The sequence below is a fragment of the Microplitis mediator genome, chromosome 7 (assembly GCF_029852145.1).
Source record: "Microplitis mediator isolate UGA2020A chromosome 7, iyMicMedi2.1, whole genome shotgun sequence".
Classification (NCBI taxonomy): domain Eukaryota; kingdom Metazoa; phylum Arthropoda; class Insecta; order Hymenoptera; family Braconidae; genus Microplitis; species Microplitis mediator.
The window spans coordinates 16,781,495-16,804,254 of NC_079975.1; the positions used below are offsets into that span (position 1 = coordinate 16,781,495).

The 22,760-nt window shown below is 32.5% G+C and overlaps 2 protein-coding genes across 2 annotated transcripts in view; one reads left to right on the forward strand and one right to left on the reverse strand.

Moving 5' to 3' along the window:
* LOC130670881 (uncharacterized) overlaps positions 1-6,014 on the forward strand; it is a 47,648-nt gene extending 41,634 nt beyond the window's left edge. The window contains exons 3-5 of the mRNA XM_057474487.1: positions 1,950-2,228; positions 2,342-2,829; positions 2,905-6,014. Of these exons, the coding sequence (XP_057330470.1) occupies positions 1,950-2,228; positions 2,342-2,829; positions 2,905-3,055 (918 nt within the window). The 3' untranslated portion in view covers positions 3,056-6,014. The remainder of the gene's footprint in view (positions 1-1,949; positions 2,229-2,341; positions 2,830-2,904) is intronic.
* Positions 3,227-18,737, reverse strand: LOC130670882 (cyclin-L1). The gene is made up of 4 exons (XM_057474488.1): positions 18,097-18,737; positions 17,823-18,007; positions 6,404-6,985; positions 3,227-6,323 (listed from the first exon to the last, which is right to left on the reverse strand). Exons 1-4 carry the CDS (start codon positions 18,316-18,318, stop codon positions 6,128-6,130), a joined length of 1,185 nt encoding a protein of 394 aa, XP_057330471.1. The 5' UTR covers positions 18,319-18,737; the 3' UTR covers positions 3,227-6,127.
* Between the last annotated feature and the right edge of the window lie 4,023 nt (positions 18,738-22,760).

The following is a 22,760-nucleotide window of genomic DNA, read 5'->3' on the forward strand; positions in this document are numbered from 1 at the left end:
CAACACTCACGAATTAACCGATTGAGACGGTAGAGGTGGCAATCGACGCATTTTATCAAGTTCTAAAGCTGACCAAATTTTGAAATTGATTTATAAAGTCGTTTTTGAGAAATTTCCAAAAATCTAAAAAAAAAAATTTTTAACTTCCCGCTAAGAAAATCGTTGATTTTCGAAAAATTCGGGAAGTTATTGTTTTCACCCCGATTTTCAAAAATCGAGTTTTCATCAGATGTCGACGTTTTGAGGTCCTAGGAAGCTATTCTGACTATTTTCAGAATGATGTCCGAGTGTATGTGTGTGTGTGTGTGTGTGTGTGTGTGTGTGTAAACTCTTTGTAACTTTTTAACTAATGAATCGATTTGGATGGTTGAGGTGGCACTCGAAAGAGCTTGATGGCCTTCAACTTTCCTGAAAATTGCAGATCGTTTGATTTAGCAGACTCGAAAATATTGGCGAATTACGAAAAAAACAAATTTTTTTTTTTAGTTTTTTAGTGATTCCTCAGAAACCATTCGAACGATCGACTTCAAAATCTAATCAGCTCTAGAAATTGATAAAACGCGTCGATCACCGCGTTAACCATCTCAATCGGTTAATTTGTTCGAGAGATATCGTTGGCGAAAGAAATGATAAAAAACGTTTTTTTTTTCGATTATCTTTGAAGTAACTCATCCGATCAATTTCAAAATTTAATTAGCTCTAGAATTCATGAAAACGCTCCGATTGCCACCTCAAACGTCAAAATCGGTTGATTAGTTCAAAAGATATCGGTGCTGAAAAGTTGAAAAAATAACATTTTATGTTATTTTTTCCGGATAATTCAAAATATAATGTGCTAAAATGTGTCTGAAATCATACCAACTCTTTCTCTTTATAGTCTCTTCTTATCATCATAGAATGTCATCTAACTTGTTCTTTAGTTTAAATCATATTATCAGCAAAAAATTGAGAAAACCCAGTTTTTAATATGTTTCTCGGACATTTTATATATTATTGCTTTGACCTAAGTCAAAAATCACTCAAATTTTGATTTTGATCACTGACATTGATTTCTGCCTCGATATATTTATTTCATTAAACATCATCGAGAATAAAAATTTGAAAACCGCTTCTTCATTAATAATTTTCGATTCTTAACTTGTTAAACTTTAGCAAAATACGTAACTTGGTAGAGCTTAAAAAGCTCATAAAAAATAATTCCAGGTAATTGCATTTTCGAGCTCGAAAATATATACACAGTAATGTTTTCAAGCTCCTTGAGCTCGAAAACAGCGGGAAGTTTTGGGGCTGGCCCGCAGGGTCAACCAATGCCCAGATTTTTTGAATTCTTTCGTTTTCGGTTTCTCTTTAACGAATGAACCGATTTTGATGGTTGAGGTGGCATTCGACGCAGCCTATGAAGTTTCAGAGCTGATTAGATTTTGGAATCGATCCATTGAGCAAATTAAAAGTTATCCAAATAAAACATTTTTGACAAAATTTTATTTTTTAAATATCTCCGAACGCACCCTACCGATTAAGCTCCAATTTTTCACAGCTTCAAGATATTAACAAGCCACGTTGAATGACACCTCAAAGATTGAAATCGGTTCATCCGTTCAAGAGTTATGAATATTTACATACATACATACGTACGTACGAACGTACGTACACACATACATACACTCGGACACCATCGTGAAATTAGTCAGGATAGCTTCCTAGAACCTCAAAACGTCAAGATTTGATAGAAATTCGATTTTCGAAAATCGAACCGAAACCAATAACTTCCCGAATTTTTGAAAATTTTCAATTTTCTTAGTGGGAAGTTAAAAAAAAACTAAATCATTAATTTATGGTTAGAAAATCATTTGTAACTACGAATTAATTGACTTAAAAATATGATTCATCTTGAAAAGTCTACAATACATTCAAATTACAGAATAACACTTTCATTACTATACTTTCAGTTTCATGGCAAAGAAACTCTTTCAATAAGTTACGTAAGTAATTGGCTGTGGCAGCATTGTCCTCGAGTAGTGACGGGAATACATAGAATGATTGTCCATGTATTCACTATTGCCTATCGTTATGGCCAAAAACTTTTATTAACTGAAGAATTACAACTTCATATGGAATCAATTACTCCAGTGCTAGAAAAAGCCGTTTTTTTTGATAAGCCTGAAAACTTGTTGCCTCTAAGTCATGTATGGTTATTATCCATCTCTTTACCCCTTATTTACATTCAGGTATGATTATTAAATGTTTTTTTTTTTTTTTTTTAATTGTTTTATAGAACTTAGTGTTAAAAAAAAAATAACAATTCCGATACTAGGTTTTCTTAATAAGTTTAATTTTACAGACTGAGGATCCGTCATTAGACAATAATACAGCTAAGATACTTCCGATATCTAGAAATCCTTGTCCTAGTCACTGGACTTTGTTATATAGCAGTGATGAACATGGAACAGGAGTTAATCGTTTTCTTCATCATGTATTAGGGTATCGGGGTCCAACGATAGTAACTATAAAAGGAGATAGCGGCAGTGATCAGCAGATTATTTATTGTATATGTAGTGCTGTTGAATGGCGAGAGTCTCATCTTTATTGGGGGGATGACGACTCTGTTATTGTTGAATTATATCCTACTTATAAAGTGCTTCAAAAAAAATCAAAAATTTTGTACTTAAATACTAGTATTAGAGGATATCCTTATGGATTAAGAGCTGGAGATGATCCACGAAATCCTATTATTAATATTGATCAATCGTTTCATTCGGTTGATTTTGGAGGTGCACCTCATCGTATTACAAGTATTGAAGTATGGGGCTGTGGTGATAGAAAATCAAGGTTTTTATTTTAATGATAATAAATTTTATAGCATAAATAATATTTAATTTTATAACTATTGTTATTTATTTTTAGAGAACGACAATTAGAAGTTAAAAAATGGCAATTACAAGAAGCTGAAAAACAAAGAGTTGTCAAGTTAAGCCCTAATGATTGGTTGGATCATCCTGATCGTTACTTATTAGAGTTAGCTGGTCGACAGTCTTACAATAATGCTGGTAGTTGAAAGTGTTTCTGTAAAAATAGTTTGTTTATATGTATATAAATTCGACTGTAAGAAAATTAATCATCTCGCATGTGATATTTCGAACTTCTGAATTAAATGGGAAAAATAAAATAAACCATAAAAATTAAGGGTACTCTCCCAAAGCTGTCTGTATTATTATTATTATTATTATTATTTTTTTTTTTTTTTTTTTTCAAAATCAGTAACGCTGTCTAGCGTCGGAATCTACAACTAATACAATAAAAATTTAAGTTAATCGTCGGAAAAAATATAAACTCTATGTTCCAAGGCAAATTTTGTTCAACTAGATGCTAAAGATAATTATATAAAATGAAAGTTAAACTAATGTAGGTTGAACACGAAACTAAAAATTAAATTTTTGATCATGATCTGTAGAAAGATTATTTCCATGCATAGAAAATCGAGTATTTGTCTCCACTCGAGAAATCAAGATAAGTACTTCAATGATTTAGATTTTTTAAGTCAATAATTATTCCATAATTTTGTAAATTAAATTCGAGTGAGAGATATCTGTAGAGTGTTGTATGACTTGTAACATGTAAGTAATGATACGTACATTTATAAATATGTTGACTAGGGTGGTCTGTTTAGAACGACTTATTTTTCCACTCCCATTTCAAAAATATTGTTGTAGACATAAAAAAAAAATTCTCTGAAAAAATCAGCTCTTAATTTTAATTTCCCGTACTTTACATTTGATTTTGAATTTTTCCCATTTAAAATACATAGGAAAGTTAGGATTTTTTTAAAATTCTCTATAGTTCAGCTGCACTTCAATCGGGTTGCCGTTTGCGGCATTTTGTAGGTAATTTAATACTCTGCAAAAATCTCCATAGTAATTTTAATAAGATTCTGATTGTTTTTTTCTGTATTGGTTCTGAAAATCATTTTTTTAATAATAATTTGGATTTTTAGTTGATATTGACTAAATAACGAAATTTACTGTAAAAATGTAGATAACGAGCTTTTAGGAAATTTGATTCTCTACAAAAAAGGTCCTCTCAGTTAAGTGGCTCAAGTTATTCGTTCACGTGATACAGAGAGTTAATTAACTTTATATATATAATATTTTTTTAAAAATTCAATCAAATGCCTTCAAATTTTAATTTTAAATCAGTAAATAATTTTCTTTTTATTCATTCAAGCCATTCATAAAAATAAGAAAGGTTAAATTTGATAAGCGTCGGAAACGTTTTTGACAAATATTTTGTTTACAAAATTAATATAAACGCTATTTCACATGAACGAAGAACTTGAGCCACTCAACTAAGAGAACCTTTTTTGTAGAGAATCAAATTTCTCAAAGAATCTTTATCTGCATTTTTACTAGGGCTGTACAATTTAGCCGGTTAAGCCGGCTAAAAAAGTTAGTTAAGTTGATTAGCTAACTAACCGATCAGCTTGGCTAATTTAACCGGTTAACTAAATTAGCTTAGCTAATTAGCTGGCGGATTAACCGTTTAATCTAGCTTAGCTCAGCCAACAGCTAACCGGGTAAACGGCTAATTTTTTTTTAAGCTATTTAATGATTTTTTATTAACAGACAGGCTCAAAAAATAATATTAATGTTTTTTTTAAACAAATAAAACGACAATAGAATAATTTATTAGTTTAATTAATATTTTACAATTTTTTATTTATAAAAATGGCTTTTAAATTAATTGCTAAATTTTTTTTCTGTGATGTCTCTATTTTGGTAGAAGAAAATTAATAAATTTGTGTTTTCGGGAAGCAAACAGTTCCGTTTAGAACTTATGATATTTCCGACTGTGGAATAAACCCTTTCAGAGGGTGTGCTTGATGCTGGAACAGCTAAAAATTTTCTCGACAGTCTAGCCAGTAGAAGAAACTCATGGCGTTTCGAATGTCACCAATGAAGGCGATTATCATTATGAGGAATATTTGGCTCCATTTTGAAGCTATTGATTATTCTTTCATATACATCATTCTGGTGATTTGAATTATCGCTTACAAAGCTTACCATTCTCTCAAAACTTCGAAATATGGCTACCTCACAATTGAAAAGATAATCTAAGTCCTTTTCTCTTTTGTTTTTATTGGCAACTACTGATGTCTCTTCAAAATTTCCGTTGACTATAATCTCTAAAAGGTAGCCATATCTCAAAGTTTTGAGAGAATGGTAAGCTTTGAAAGCGATAATTCAAATCACCAGAATGATGTATATGAAAGAAAAATCAATAGCTTCAAAATGGAGCCAAATATTCATCATAATGATAATCGCCTTCATTGGTGACATTCGAAACGCCATGAGTTTCTTCTACTGGCTAGACTGTCGAGAAAATTTTTAGCTGTTCCAGCATCAAGCACACCCTCTGAAAGGGTTTATTCCACAGTCGGAAATATCATAAGTTCTAAACGGAACTGCTTGCTTCCCGAAAACACGAATTTATTAATTTTCTTCTACCAAAATAAAATATCACAGAAAAAAAATTTAGCAATTAATTTAAAAGCCATTTTTATAAATAAAAAATTGTAAAATATTAATTAAACTAATAAATTATTCTATTGTCGTTTTATTTGTTTAAAAAAAACATTAATATTATGTTTTGTCCCGTGTTTAACCTACATTAGTTCAATTCTCATTTGATATGATTCTTCTTAGCATCTAGTTGAATCTAATTTGCCTTGAAGTATAGAGTTTTTATTATTTCAATGATTAAATTAAATTTTCATTATTTTGGTTCTGGATTCCGACTCTAGACAGCGTTACTGATTTTGAAAAAAGTGGGGGCAGCTTTGGGAGAATGTCTTTCACATTGCGCCATGTTTCGATAAACAACTAAAAAATTCTTCTCAAGTTACTGATTATTATTATTATTATTTTTTTTTTTTTCAAATTTTGTGTTCAATGTGATAAATATTATTGCTTGAATAAAAATCAATTACATTTGTAATTTTTATAAAATGTAGCAATTCATACAGTTTTTACAGTTATAATTAATTTTATCACTATTAAAATGTACGCTACTTATTTTAACTGCAATAACAATCTATGACTTATTGTTTATAACCCAAATGATAAAGTAAAAATTAGCTACGCGATCTATATCTGCTACGAGACTTATGACTGCCAGTCCTATGACGTTGTGTTTTTTTTGTTTTACGGGTACGGCCACGACTATGGCTTCGGGATCTGCTTCTACTCGAATGCTTTTTTCGTTTATTATGTTTCGTTATTTCACTTCGTTGGATAGATGATGAAGCATTATTTGCTGATTTTAAACGCCTGGAAAAAATACATAATTATTATTGAAATAAGTAGTGATAAATATCACTAAATAAAACTGGAAAAAAAATCAATAATACCTTGGAGATTTAACTCTTTCCGGAACTGCATGTGTTCCACTTCGACTAATAAATCCACCCCAAGCATTGTGGTGTTTAGGAAGAGGTGGACTAGGTGTATGTCCTTCAACATCACCACGAGCTTTAGATCGAGCTTCTTCATATTGTCGCCGTAATTCTTCAACTTTTTTTTCCAGTTGCTCTGAACGTATACGTGGTCGAGTGTAGAGCCTCAGTATACGTCGACAAACATCTCTAATTGCTGATTCATTAACTTTAAATAGAGCAAACCAAGGTGGCTGTGTAGGCAACGGAAGCTGAAGCTGTCGGGCGCCTAAGTAAACACAGGCACAAGCAACTGTTTCTGGTTGATGACGCAAAAATACATCTGAACGTAGTGAATCATTCATGTAATTCCAACATTGCTGCATAAGAGATCGATTTTTTTCATAGCCCAATACTTGTAAATACATCACAATGATCTTATGTGGATGTTTTACGTGAACACAAAAACCTAATTCTTTCAAAACTCGTCGTTCAGATTTAATAACTTGATTTTTTAGAGCTACGTAGTTTTGGTCCAGTATTACCGGCTGAATCGGCCTAGATAAACAAATAATTAAAACGAATGTTCAATTATTCTTGTCCAAACTTTTTTTTTTAAATAAAATCTCTAAACGCAAAATAAAGCTCAAGACTCGATTAAATATTTTATAATCTACTCAGAAAACAAATTATTTGACTCGAGATTTTTACTTGATCCAAGAAACTTTTCAGTGGGTGGAATGAAAACCGGAAATCTCTTGAACGAAGTAAAATAATTTCTTGAATTTTAAATCTTGAATGAAGAAATAAATTCTTAAGCCAATACATCTTTTACACTTGGTCTAATAGTAGAATTATTTGTTTTAAAAATTTGTATTTCTTGGTATGATAAACATTTTTCTTAACTTATGTATATTACTTACTTAAGGCGATCCTCAGACAGTGCCCCCCACTTTTTAAAAATTTCTAATGACTTTCAACTGTCATAAGCGTATCAACATTTTATCAATAAATTCAAAAAAATTAAAGCACTAATTGAAAAAAAGACAGCGAAGTAGCAATTTCGCCGATATGTGTAGATTTAAAAAAAAATACTTGCAGTTAATATCAATTGGGAGTTAAACGAAATTTGTTAATTAAATTCCAGTAAAATCTTCATGTCAATTTTATAATTCGAATTTTCAAATTTTTTAGACTTAAATTCATTCAACAAATTCTGTTTACCTCCTAATTGATAAAGTTGTAAGTAATTTTTTCCAAATTCTATATCTCGGCAAAATTACTATTACGTTGTCCTTTTTTCAATTAATGCTTCAATTTTTTTTTTTTTTTTGATAAAATTTTGATACGCTTATGACAATTGAAAGTGTCATTGAAAATTTTCAAAAAATGAGGGACACTATCTGAGAATATCCTTAATTAAGCCAAGAAATAATAATGTTAAGTTTAAGGAAATTATACTCTAAATGAATGAATTATGATGTTTTAAAACAATATACGTTTACCAACTTGAAGTAAAAATAAAGTAGCTGGTTCAAAAAATTCGAGTACACAGAAAAAACAGTTAATTTGAATCAAGAAAAATATTCTTGATTCAAGAAATTTCTGTTGATCGATTCGGAAAATAAAAATTTATTGCACTAAGTTAACAATTATCGTCAAATTTTTATCTTAAATCAAAATTTTTTTTTCTCATGTCAACATATTTGTACGCTTAAATCCAAAAAATTTTCACTTGTTTTAAGAGTTTACATTACTTAGAGTAAGAGATATTTTCTTTGAAGCAAGATACATTATTTTTTTGTAGAAATATTGCATTTTTTTTGTTTAAAGAAAATAAAATTTCTCGGAACAAGTACTATGCTTTTCACGCAAGTATTTTCGTATGCTCCGACCAAGAAAACAAAAGTTGCTTAAGCCAAGAGAAAAAATTTCTTGGGAGAAAAAATCGATTTGGAGAAGGGGAGAGTCACCGGTGCTGAGCAGCAGCAGCGGGAGTAGTTCGTTGCTCGCTAAGAGATCGCGCTCAGCCACTTTCATTCTCCCTAGTAAGAAAGATATTCTAGAATTATTATATTTCAAATTTCAATACGATTTTGTTTAAGTACTCCTCTGTCATCTGACAGAGTGACAAGTACCTTTTTGGATTGTCCTATAGTATATCCTATAGTACATCATGACCTTAATATTTACTATTAATGGTTACTTGAATAATTTTTTTTCGAAATAAAAGAACAAAAAAATACGTTTCAGATAAAAAAAAAATAAAAGAATCGACACGTCAACCTTTCGAAGAGAGAAAACATTTCTGACTTAGAAAATTTTTCATTTTTATTAAAGAAACAAGCTTTTGGAGCAAGAAATTTTTTTCTTGGCCCAAGCAACTTTTATTTTCACTTAAGCAATTTATTTTTTGGAGCAATAGAATTTACTATCTTAAACCAAAAGAAAGTTTTTGTGACAGACACTTGAAATCTACGACATTTAGTGCCTATAGCCGGCAGCTAAAAATATTAGATAAGATACAGCTGGTAAAAAAGATACCTAATCGTTCTAATAGTGACGTCATCATCGGATCAAAAAATATTTTTTGGTTACATGTGCGATAGCAAACGACCAAAAAATATCGAAGTAACTTAACGAGCCATCTTGTGACAAAATTTATCATCATTTTAATTCGTCCACTTACCGACTTCTCTCTAATTTTCAATAAATACTCAAAACAATCTTACCAAATAAATAAACGCGGATTTATAACCTGCCATTTATAGGCACTAAATGTAGTAAATTTCAAATATCTGTCACAAAAACTAATGTATTTATCTAGTACAATCGAGTCTAAGACGCTCGTGTGTTGGTACCCTCGCCTTCGGCTCGGGCACCAATCTTCACACTCGCGTCTTAAACACGATCGCACTCGATAGATAAACTACTATTTTGAATCAAGTTAACTGTTTTTTCTGTGTAGCATTTTCTCTGATCGATCATCTGAAAAATCTCAAACCAAGGTTACTCGGATCTCAAGACAAGAAAGTTTTGTCTTGGATCCAATTACAGGTGCTCTTTCTTTCGTGCCCCAAGGATTGAGAACTACTCTCTCTTTGTTGCACTAGCACAGTAAGTGGATACTTAGTTCCCATTTTTATTTTAAATAAGTTAAATTTGAATAATTAAATTGCGTCATTAAAAATAATAAAGATGAATTAATGTAATAATTTCGTGATTTTTTTTCTACAAAAAATTAATTTATTTTTGTACTATATTGTATATTATGCGATCAGTATTTCGCTAAGATACCTACGATACATTTCAGAAATCTATTCATCTAGTAGATTTTTTACTTTCCAATTCTTTTTAACGTTGCGCGAAAAAATGTTCCGATCTTCAGGAACATAAAAAAATAATTGTTTTGATTTAAAAAAAAAAAAAAACAATAACGATTTTAACACGATAAACTCTTTTGCTCACCTTGGACCAAGAAAGTTAGTTCTTGTTTTCCAATAATTTTAATCTCGGCGAAAGAAATCTATTCCTTGGTTCGATAATTCTTTTTCTGTACATAAAATAGTTTTTCTCAAGTCAACAAAAAATTATCTTAGGCCAAAAAATAAATTTCTTAACATTCGTTTTCGGACGGCCTAACGGTAAGGTCGTGTATGAAGCTCTCCCTTATACGCTACGAGTTTATTCTTACAATAGTGCATGAGTGGTATACAATCAGCTTAGAATTTCTTAAGTGCTTATTAGTGAATTGTCGTGCTAAATTAAGTGTTTCAAAAAAATTAGAAAAAAAGTGCCAAGGAGTAATCCTTTGGCAGGTGGAGGTGGGAGTGTTATCTTTCTGACTACAGAAAGATAAGCAGTGACCAGGATGGCGTCTGTCTCAGTGCCTATAGGTTATGCAGATGCAACGAGAAATGAAACCTTCCCGACTAAAGAATGTGCCATAATAGTTGATGCAATTGAAGATATATCGATCAAAGAGTACATCAATGCTATAGCTCTTAAAGTCACCGCAAAAAGTATAAGGTACATATCGAAAATATCAAAAAATAGAATCAGTGCATACCTTGCGTCTAAAGAAATTGCTGATAAATTAGTTCATGAATGTAAAAGCATTAAAATAGGATCAAGAGAACTCAACATTAGACCTTTGGTAAATATAAATAAGAGGATCATACTATCTAATGTCCCACCGATAATCCCACATAGCCACATCCTTGAGGCATTAGAAAAAGAGAACATTGTACCTACATCGACAATTACCTGTCTTAGAGTAAATTCAAATGAGCCAGGTCATTCACATATCAAAAGCTTTAGAAGACAAGTATATCTAAACCCTGATGACGCCAACAAAATTCCAGAGATTATAAAAATTCAATTTGATGACACAGTATATACTATTCATTTCTCATGTGACTCAATTAAATGCTTTGTCTGTCAACAAGATGGACATATTGCGAAAGTATGCCCTAATAGCGGTTCCTCTTCTCTTGACATGGACAAAAATAAAGCAGTAACAACAAGTGGATAAGCTGAGCTCCATAGAGAAGAATCTTTAACCAATTCTGTTTTATCCAAGGACAACATTGACCATCATATAAAAAAACCAACAATGTTATCTGACTATGTTCCCATGGACACAACAACAATAAAAAAAAGATCTCTTCCTTCGGACTCATCTTCAACATCATCATTTCAAATAACCTACAGTCGACCGGAAAACAAGGAATTCAAAATACCTAAAAATCTATCACAATCCCACAAAAAACAAAAAATTGATCTCAGTCCACCAAGGATCCACAACAAGGGACCTCAGTGCTACCGCCAACAGTCCTTGAAGAGATTAACACTAACGCAATGAAATATACCTGTAACCCCAATCAACTTCAAAACTTGTTAAACAAAAGTTCAGGGCAAAAAATTATTAAGAATATTATAGAAGAGCTGAATGTTAACCTGAGTGAAATGGTCAAACAATTGACTGAGTTGTACCCTTTTCTCACAACAAGAGGAATGAAAATTAAATTTTCTAAACTCAGAAACAAAATAAAAAAGGAGTTTGGAATAGTTTACTCGAGCAATCCTGATTTATCCTGGACATCTGATAAGCCTATCACCGACTCAGAAAATACGGATACTGAAAAAGAATTGAACCATTAAAAATTAACTGACAAGGACATCTCTCTCAATCAATTTATTACTCATATATATGTTCTTCTCCATTACACATTACTCCACCATATAAAAGAATAATGTGCACATCATTCAATGGAACCTAAATGGTTTGAACAAGAGACTAGAATTCCTGAAAATCTTAAATGAAAAAAATAGGGGTGTGCGAATACTCGAAACTTCGAATTATTCGAGGCGAATCGAATCGAACAATTCGATTCGAGATTCGCCTCGAAGATTCGAAATGTTCGAATAGTTCGAAAGGTTCGAATAGTTCGAGAGGTTAGAATAGTTCGAGAGGTTCGAATAGTTCGAGAGGTTCGAATAGTTCGAAAGGTTCGAATAGTTCGAAAGGTTCGAATAGTTCGAGAGGTTCGAATAGTTCGAGAGGTTCGAATAGTTCGAAAGGTTCGAATAGTTCGAATAGTTCGAAAGATTTGAATAGTTTCGAAACTTTACCGAATCTTCGGTAAATAGGGGACCTGGGACACGAATGCCCCCCTCAAAAATTAGGTAAAAAATTTTTTTTATTTTCCGTCAAGTTATGACCTCTATAATGTTTTTACCATATTTTAGGCCAATATGTGATATGTGGGGTAAAATGGACCACTAAAAAAACAATTAACTTGACGGAAAACGAAAAAAAAATTTTTTTTCGATTGGTCCCGTTTACCCCGCATGAGGGAGGCATTCGTGCCCCAGGCTCCCCTATTTACCGAAGATTCGGTAAAGTTTCGAAACTATTCAAATCTTTCGAACTATTCGAACCTCTCGAACTATTCGAACCTCTCGAACTATTCGAACCTTTCGAACTATTCGAACCTTTCGAACTATTCGAACCTTTCGAGCTATTCGAACCTTTCGAACTATTCGAACCTTTCAAACTATTCGAACCTTTCGAACTATTCGAACCTTTTGAACTATTCGAACCTTTCGAACTATTCGAATCTTTCGAACTATTCGATATTCGACTCGAATATCGAATCGAATCTAACTATTCGACTCGATTCGATTCGAACAAGATTCGCACACCCCTAGAAAAAAACAACCCTGATATACTTTGTCTGCAAGAAACTCACTTAAAAAATAACACGATGTTCAGTATGAGAGGTTTTAATTGCTTTAATAAGAATAGAGAGAATGCCTCTCATGCTAGCGGGGGAGTTATGATATGTGTAAAATCACATATTCCTGCTCAACAAGTTCACATCAATTCTAATCTAGAAATTATTACAGTTAAAATTAAAATACCCCACGAAATAACGATATGTATCGTGTACATTCCCAACAACCATAAGTTAAAAGCTACTGAACTGAATGATATATCGTCTCAAATTAGCAATCCAGTTATATTTATGGGGGATTTTAATAGTCACAATACCCTGTAGGGTTCTAAATTCACAGATTCTTTTAGAGCTAGGATCATTGAGGATTGGATGGATTGTAATAATTTAATTACGCTCAATAATGAAGTCCCGACTCACTTTTGCATCTCTTCAGGATCGGAAAGTAGCATTGATCTTACTCAATCAAATCCACATATCGCACAAAGCCTTATATAGTATGTTGATGAGGACCTCTATGACAGTGATCATTATCCGATCCACATTACATACGAGGAAAATCTACGACAGAGCAAGACACAGAGACTTGAAAGATGGATTATGAGCAAAGCAGATTGGACCAAATATAAAAAAATAGTTGAGCAGAAATTTAATCTCCTCAAATCTCCAACCTTATAAGTGACAATTGACGATACTATTGAAGATTTAAATATGGCTATCATCACTGCAGCGGATTTAAGCATCCCAAAAACTATACAGGACAAGAAAAAATCCTACGAGTGGTGCTCGGAAGATGCTAAAAAAGCACTAGCAGACAAAAAAGTGGTTTTTAACAGATATAAGAAAAATAAGGATAATCTACAGCTGAAAATTGAGTTTAAACGGCAAAGAGCGATAGCGAGAAAATGTTTAAAGACTTCTAGAAGAGCCTCATGGCAAAACTTTGTATCCACTATTAATCATAAAATCTCGACGAATCAAATTTGGAAGAAAATAAATAAAATAAATGGTAAACCACCAACCAGAGTGTCTTCAGTTTTAATGGATAAGCAAGAACTGCCGCATTCTTCCCTATAAGCAAAATCTGAACTTCTGGCGGACACCTTTGCACACAATTCAAGTGATGATAACTTCTCACAGTCCTTTATAGTGTTTAAACAACTTGAGGAGTTAAAAGCGTACCAACCCAAGCCCTACGAACCTCTAATTAAAGAAAATCTAATGAATGACACTAACTGCCTACTTTCAATGGAGGAATTAAAAGCAGTCATCAAAAATAGCAGAAATTCATGTCCAGGTCCTGATGGGATCCCCCTGTCACTGATTAAAATGCTTCCCGAAAGCTGTCTAAAATACCTGTTAAATGTATATAATTATATTTGGGAAAATAACCTTTTTCCGAGTCTCTGGAAGCTAACAACAGTGGTTCCAGTTCCTAAACCAGGCAAAGATCAGTCTAATCCGCTCAACTATAGACCTATCGCTATGTTATGTAACCTGGGTAAACTATTGGAAAAAATAGTTAATAAAAGGCTTGTTTGGGTCCTAGAAAAAATTAAGTGGTTTTCCCCAGCCCAACAGGGATTCCGTAAACACCATTCAACCAACCTACATCTAGCACAATTGCAAAATTTTATAAGTGAAGCCTTTCAGAACAAGCTACACGTAATTGCAGTACAACTCGACCTTCAGAAAGCGTATGAAATGATTTGGAGAAAGAGAATTGTCGAGATACTAATTAAACTGGGAGTAAATAACCATCTGCTTGCCTTCATTATAAACTTCCTACAAGATAGACTACTCCAAGTAAAAGTGGAGGATGTTATATCGAACCCAAGATCTATAACTAACAGCATCCCACAAGGTTCTGTTATCAGTGTGACCCTATTTTTGATAGCCATAAATGACATCACATATTGCATCTCGACACCATCACATGCCATTCTCTACGCTGATGATCTTACCATCTACTGCTCAGGGAAAAATATTAATAATATTTGTAATTCACTTCAAGAATTTCTAAATAGGCTAACATTCTGGTGTGATAAAACAGGTTTCAGATTTGCTGAAGATAAAACGGAGTATATGATTTTTTCCAAAAGCCCCAAATACTATACCTTTTGTCCATATCTATCGCTCAATGGTTCAATATTAAGACAAGTACATAATCTCAAAATACTGGAAATGATCCACGACAAATCTTTAAGCTGGAACAAACATATTGACACTCTCAAAGGACAATGCCAACGAAGACTTGGAATTATAAAGGCTATAGGCTCTAATAAATGAGGTGCTGATACATAGGTTCTACTCAATACTTATAAAGCAGTTGTAAGATTGAAACTTGATTATGGATCAATAATATATAACATGACGTCCAACAGCCAACTAAAAAAACTTGACTATACAAAATTCAGCACTCAGGATAGCCTTAGGGGCATTTAGAACCAGTCCAAGGTCAAGCATTTTAACAGAAGCACATGAAATACCTCTCAATCTCAGAAGAATTGAACTCACACTGATCTTCATTCCAAAAATCAAGCTAATTGCCCCCAAGCTACTGAATTTCACACCTAACGAACTGGACATAACCCACTCCACATGGCCAACCCCACTGTTTAAATTTATAAAACATTATATCAGAAATTCCAAATTTAGTGATATTGTAGTAAACAAGCCTCATCTCAACCCCATTCCTCCATGGGATCCAGTCTTCTCAATATTTACTTGTGAAGCAGCTGTAATCTCCAAAAGCTTATCCTTGATTGAGAATCTTCCTGCAGTAAATTTTATAATCTGTACTGATTCAAAGTCTACGATTGATGCCTTAAAGTCCTCGCAAAATTCAAGCGAAGTTATCACTGAGTGTCAATACAAGCTACTAAAATTATCAAAAACTAAAAATATCACAATTGCATGGATCCCGTCCCACCAAGGAATCAGTGGTAATGAAATAGCTAACTCTAATGCTAAACAAGCAACTCTTGATGGGGTAGATCTTACAGCACTCCCTACTCCAATAAATGATCTCAAAAAAGTGACCAAAAAACACTTCAGTGCTAAATGGAATAGTATATGGATAACTCAAGCGTCCAAACTCCACAGAATTCGCAACAACATATGGGAAATATCCCCACAAATTAAGAACAGGTCAGACCAATGTACCCTCACGAGACTCAGAATTGGGCATACTTGGTTTTCGCACGGTCATCTGATAAGTAAAGCTGATCCAGTACTATGCCCCGAGTGTAATAATATAGCAACAGTTGATCATATAATCTCGGGGTGCCTAAAATTAAAGGTTAAAAAGGAAAAAGCAAAATGGCCAAGTGACTCCTGGGATACCCTAAAAGACAAGAAATATATCAATGTGTTAAAAAATTTGTTAAACGATTTAAAATTAATTGTGTAAAAATTAAAAAAGATTTGTATATATGTAAAAGTATATTGTGAAAAAAAAAGAAAAAAAAAAAATAAGAATAATCTGTGTGTATGTACAGAATGTGGTAAAGTTTAGTTAGTGTAAGTGTGATAGATATTATAAGTTCAATGATTTAAATATGTAAAACCAAATTGTCTTGTTCTCAGTAGTCGCTAAGGACCCTGGAGGTTGATGCGACTTTAAATAAATAAATAAATTAATTAAATTAAATTTCTTAAGTTAAGAAAAAATTACGCCGAACCAAGAAAAAAAATTTTTCAGTCAAAAATACAAATGTCTAATCAAGAAAAAAATTTCGTGGTCCATGAAATTTTTAACTCAGTTCCAAAACTTGCTTTCTCTTGATTAGAGAATTTTTCTTTTAATTCGATAAGAAAAATATCTAGCCATGAAAAAAATTTTTCGAGTCGAAAAAAAAACATTTTCAAATAGAGAAATAAATTGCTTCAAGAGTCTTCTTTCGGCTTAAGGGATTAGTTTGTTTGGATTAAGAGAATAATGTCTTTCATGAAAAATGTAATTTTTCGATTCAAAGAATGTTTTACTTCAAAATCAAATAAGAAATTTTGCTTAGTACAAGAAAAACATTTCGCAGAAATTTAATTTTTGGCTCAAGATATCTTTTCTTTCTGTGCAGCAATCTGTTTATACTTTTTTATTAAATTTTATTTGATGAAGAAAAAAACGCAGACTAAGTTTCCATTAACTATGCAAGTGCAACAGCGATAGTACTGTTCATTCACTTGAGTGCAAAAGAGAAAAAAATGACAACTCTTAAAATAATGAATAAATATTTCTTAGAATACAATGAGTCTGATGTAAAGTACAAGAGCAGTACAATTAGAAAAATGTCATACTGTTAATTGCTTTTAGCTGGCAGGTATACGACTCAGCCATAAGTGGCCCTACCAAAAATCAAACTCTACCCAATTGAAGTCAGCCGCATGATACCTACCTAGAAAATTTCCTCTCCAATAAAATCTCTACCAATGAAAAAATCTACCATGATATATTCACTACCAGAAAAAAAAAACACTACGAAGTTGCATTTATGAATAAACTCTACCGTTTGAAATCCCTACCATCAACTTTAGAATGTATATTTTACAGACAATAAATTCATTTTTAATTAATTGAGAAGATTTGGGAATATAATTTTATTATTCAGCACTAATTAATTAATGGGTAATTATTTAATATTGTTTGAGCGTTTAGTGCGCATGTTAGAAAATATAATTAACACGACTTTTTTGTTAGCTAATAGTAAACTATTTGGGAAGAAAGTTATGAATTGTTTTAGTTTTTAAATCCCAAATGCTAATTACTCATTAATTAATTAGTCGTAAATAATATAGTCATATTCCTAAATATTCCCAATTAATTAAAAATAAATTTATTGTCTATAAAATATACATTCTAAAGTTGATGGTAGGGATTTCAAACGGTAGAGTTTATTCATAAATGCAACTTGGTAGTGTTTTTTTTCTGGTAGTGATTATATCATGGTAGAATTTTTCATTGGTAGAGATTTTGAGATGGTAGATATTTTATTGGAGCGGGAATTTTCTAGGTGGGTATGATGCGGCTGACTTCAATTGGGTAGAGTTTTATTTTTGGTAGGGTCACTTATGGTTGAGTCGTATACCTGCCCTTTTAGCTTATGGTTAAAAGTTTAAAAGCTAACATGTAAGCCAATATCGTTTTATTTACTTACTTCTGACTTGACACTTGTTTTATATGATTAAAAACATTGATTACGTCTCTGATCCTTCTTGGTGCCTCTTCAATTTTACTCGCTAAACAAACACAACCCATAGCAGTAGTTTCCATATTATGCCTTACTAGGGATTTGCTGTAATAAAATCTTTGAAATATAACTTGACCGGTAGCCATCGCGACCTGAAATAATTTTCATTATACGATTATCTGTGGTTTTGATGAAAAAAAAATCGATTTAGAAGAATTTACAAGAACAGAATAATAATAACCTGAGGTAATTTCAATAATATTCCAGCAGTTTGTATGAGTTCACATCCTAATATTCGTAAATCAGTTTCAGTTTCCGCATCTAATCCGTCTAATCGGGATGGTGTTGAATTAAGTTTTTCTTCTGGCAAAAGGCAATTCTGTAATGTCAATACTATTTTTCCATATGGTTTGGCGTTGATCGAACTTTTATTTGCTGGAACCATATTTTCTTTGGAATTCATGATTATAATAATTAATAAATAATCTTTCACTACACAGTTCTATTTATTAGAATTTTCGAAGATTGTGTTTTTCCATAAAAAGCTAGATGACTAGAAGGCTCGCACTTTTCACTAATGATAAAAATAAGTATAAGAATCGTGTGTTAACTGAAAAAAAATAACAGCTTTCAGGCGCCCTAGTCTTTTAATTACAAATCCTAGACGTTCGTATGGAAATTTACATCTAAAAATCTAGTCATCGTTTCAAAACTCCGTGGTCTTACAATTAAGAAAAAAATGGTTATTTTCACGAAAAAAATCTCATTGTTTGGATTTTATTTTTAATTTGTTCATTACTATCGCTATATAATGATATAAATACTAATCCGCTAAACAAATTTGAGGTTATGTGACTTGATACTGGATAACAACATCACAAAACTAAAGTACCTTCCCTAATAGCACAGTTTGCTTTAGCAAAAGTTTACCCTGATAGCCACCTTGTTATGTCCTGGGAGGTTACTAGGATCGGAGCTGACGCCACCTCCTGGACAGTGGGCAGTTCGTTGTCACGCGGGACCAATTTTGAATTTGAAAACAGTGATAAATTTATTGTTGACTATGATGATGATGATGATTATGATTATTATTTAATGAAATAATGAAATTATGGATAAGGATAGATGTAATTGATAAAATAACTTTTATCTGAAGACTGAGTTTTATTATAAAGTGTAGATAAGATTTGATCAGTAATAACAGTTGTGCTCGTCAATAGTTCTCGGAGAGAAGTTAAGTTGCATCAGACGGCAGAAAAGATCTCTGACTCTCCGCTCTTCGACTTCTCCCACCATTCTCATACTCACACACATACTTATGCAACATATGTACTTATACATATCAACGTCTTTACTAATTATATACTTATGCATTTATACTTCCTACTAATACAAGTACGAGATATGAGCTTGCACATCTACGTTCTTTACTTATCCGTTCTATGCTTTTACTTATTACTTATATTATTTATATTTCATTTTCCTGTACTTGAATACAATCTTTTAGTTAATTAATCTAGACTATCAGAGGTGTATTCCACTATGATTATTCTATATTTAATTATTTAATACGATTGAAATTATTATTTATCATGAAACACCATTATAATTATTCTAATGCTATATTTCTATTAATTTATTTATTATACGAGTCGCTCTTTATTTAATATGTATGTATATTAACAATAGTAGTTGAGTTCTTGTGATATGGTTTTCATTTATAAGTAACATTTATTTATTAAATACATCTTTTTCTTATTTGTTTATAGAGTATGCATTTGTTTATAACCATATTTACTGTTAACTATAGAACAAGGGCCTATTCATGATTTTTATGCGTGTGTTTTGTTTAGGTTTTAAGTATCGGGTGACAGGAAACGTTCCAAGACCACTCAACTGTATTTATATTTCTCTGAATACAAAATAAAGATTTATTTATCTATTTATTTAAAGTTTCTTATAATAAAAATACATAATTTAATAAGTATGTGCCACGACGATTTATTATTTAAATTATTGACTAAATATTGATAAGACGCAATAAGTGTTGTAAGATAATATATAATTTCAAATGAAATTTAAATGCGCGCCTATTTATGGATCTCAAGTTCATTAATTCATTAACAGGTGGAGGCACCTGAGGCCACTGAGGACATAACAACCTTATCCACAAGTTAACTACAAGCTACTGCCGTATTCTGAAGTCAACTTAAGGCTGGGCCGCACCTATCGAAGTCCTGAATTTAAGAATTCTAATTATTTATTAAATAATTATCATAACAGCAATTTTATTAGCTTCCGACTAAAAGCAGAAGACGAACTTCCTCGGAAGATTTTCATCATCCGAGTCCCATAAATATTCAAAAAGTAATTAGAATTCTTAAATTCAGGATTCCGTTAGGTGCGGCCCACCCTTAAGGGAGAGTGTTGGAGAGCAAACAGTTACCTGTAAGTTGACAGTAAATTGTCTGTAACTTTTTATTCACTTTGACTACAAATGTTACTGTCAGACAATGACGTTAAGTTGATTGAAAGTTTCACTTCAAATTGACGGCAAGTTCTTTTGTCAAATTACATTCAGATGACGGCAGTAGATTCCCTAATGGCACAGTTTGCTTTAACAAAAGTTTACTTTACAAAAGTTTCCTTGAATTTTTCGTCGAATTTCTGTCAACTTTGGACTTTTCCGTTTTTTACGACAATTTGTTTGCAACTTGCTATTCAATTCGACGTAAATTTACTACTCGAATCAGAATGGAAATTTACATCAAAAGTTGACTAGAAAAAAGTTGTCGTTAATTTTCAGGCAAATTTTTACATCAATTTATTGTGAATTTGACTTGAAAAGTTGTAAAGTATTTTTTTATCCTCAAATTGTAGACATTTTTATGTATGAAATTGCTTACCTTCTGAAATGGTAAGAAAAAACATTACTGACTTTTTTTATCGTAAAAAGTTATCTAAATTGAAGAAAAATTGACCGCAAATTTTTCTTTTCAACTTTTGCTGTCAAATTGTCGACAAATTTCGGCGACAGATTTTAGGTAATTTCAACATCAAATTACTGTCAATATCAAGTTAAATTGGCTATTGGGGTAGAGTATTGGTAACCTAGAAACTGGGTCACGCAGTCTCGTGGTAAAACATCAAACTAATGATAGCTTACATCATTCAAGTAAATACCCGAGTCGAAAATTCAGACCTGTTTAAATTGTATTTTTTTCTAACAATTCTCAGAAAATTGAGTGGTCAAGAGAGAGTCTGCTCTATAAAATACCATATGAACTGGTCGCCTGGTTTGACTGTAAATAGTGGAGTTTTGTCGCATTTTAACAGGATTACATTCAAACCAGGCGTCGAATAATAATAACAATTTAAATAATAATAATAATTATTTTTCTTGTACCGTGCCTAGGGATGCAGGTTCGAACGCTACTTAGGAACAGGATTTTTTTTTTAATAATAATAATAATAACATTATTATTATTATTATTATTATTATTATTATTATTATTATTATTATTATTATTATTATTATTATTATTATTATTATTATTATTATTATTATTATTATTTCTTTTTAGTTAAATGCTCAGGGGGTTATCCCCGGTAGTCCGACTCTACCGAGGGCCCCTGATTAAAAAAAATGATTAAAAATGATTTTACACGTTAAATGTCCATAAGAGGCAGGATTAGAAATGATTTGAAGGATTAAAAAGTATTTAAAATGATTAAAAAACAAATCATTTTAAATCATTTTTAATCATTTTTTTTAATCAGGGGCCTCAGCTGAGCGCCAAATCGTAACTGCTGCGATGCATCATCAACAAGATGATCAGCATGCGCAGCAGGCCATGTTTCGTTGCCTTAGGAGACGGAGGGACCCGAGAATAACAGCCTTTTGCATCCGCGATGCCAGAAACTCAACTTGCGCTGAACAAGTTGGTATTCTAGCTAGTGCAGACACAAACGACTGTTTCATCCCTCCTAGGACGCCAACAATGAGGACGACAAGTTTGACACGGTAACCTGGGTAAAGTTTGCCAATTTCGAACAGGAGATCCTGATATATCTCGTGTTTGTGCTCTTCTTTAACCGTGATGTTATACTCAGCAGGAGCTGAAAACTCAATGACATAAATGTCACGAGCGGTTTTATCGAAGAGCACAATATCAGGTTTATTATGGTCGATTTTCCGCGTTGTTGCGAATGGCACGTTCCAATAAATGCGGCAACGGTCATTCTCAACAACTTGCGGAATATCTCCTGGCAGGTAAGGCAGCACTGGTGTTTTATCGATACCGTGCGTATGTCTAAGGTGGTAATAAAGTACTCGCAGAGCAGCATTATGACGCTGGATGTATGCACTTCTTGCCAGCACAGGACATGCTGACAAGAGATGCATAAGCGTCTCAGGATGTTGCTTACACACCCTACACGATGTGTCGGGTAGCTGCATCTGGAGTACTTTCGCACGGTATTCGAGGGTATTGATCACACCATCTTGGCAGGCAAAAATATATCCTTCGGTCTCGGACATCAGGCCAGCTGACTTAAGGAAGGAAAACGTCAGCTCGGTGGACAAGCCATGGTCACGCACGTGTTTGAAGAACACGCTGTGCATGGACTTGTCCATGTGTGTACTGAGCAGTTTTTGCTGCTCAGCATTCCTGACGACACTCTTAAATTCCTCCTTAGGGAGTTCAATAAGAGGGTTTACTCTTCCGAGACCGAGAGATTTTGCCGCGTACTTTGCTGCCTTATATAAGAACGCTCCCTTCTGCAGATTCTCATGACTATGAACAATCTGCATAAGGAAGTCGTCCTCATCTGCAGTGAAATTGACAACTTCGTATGTTAAACCCAAAACCAAACGATCGTGTAGACACTCCAAGCTCTGTAGAC

Bases quoted from the DNA above. Each gene is read 5' to 3' on its own strand.
- LOC130670882 (XM_057474488.1), bottom strand. From the start codon at position 18,318: ATGAATTCCAAAGAAAATATGGTTCCAGCAAATAAAAGTTCGATCAAC. The intron at 18,008-18,096 runs GTTATTATTATT...AAATTATTTCAG, and splicing joins TATTATTGAAATTACCTCAG to GTCGCGATGGCTACCGGTCA. The intron at 6,324-6,403 runs GTATTATTGATT...TATTTTTTCCAG, and splicing joins GAAAGAGTTAAATCTCCAAG to GCGTTTAAAATCAGCAAATA.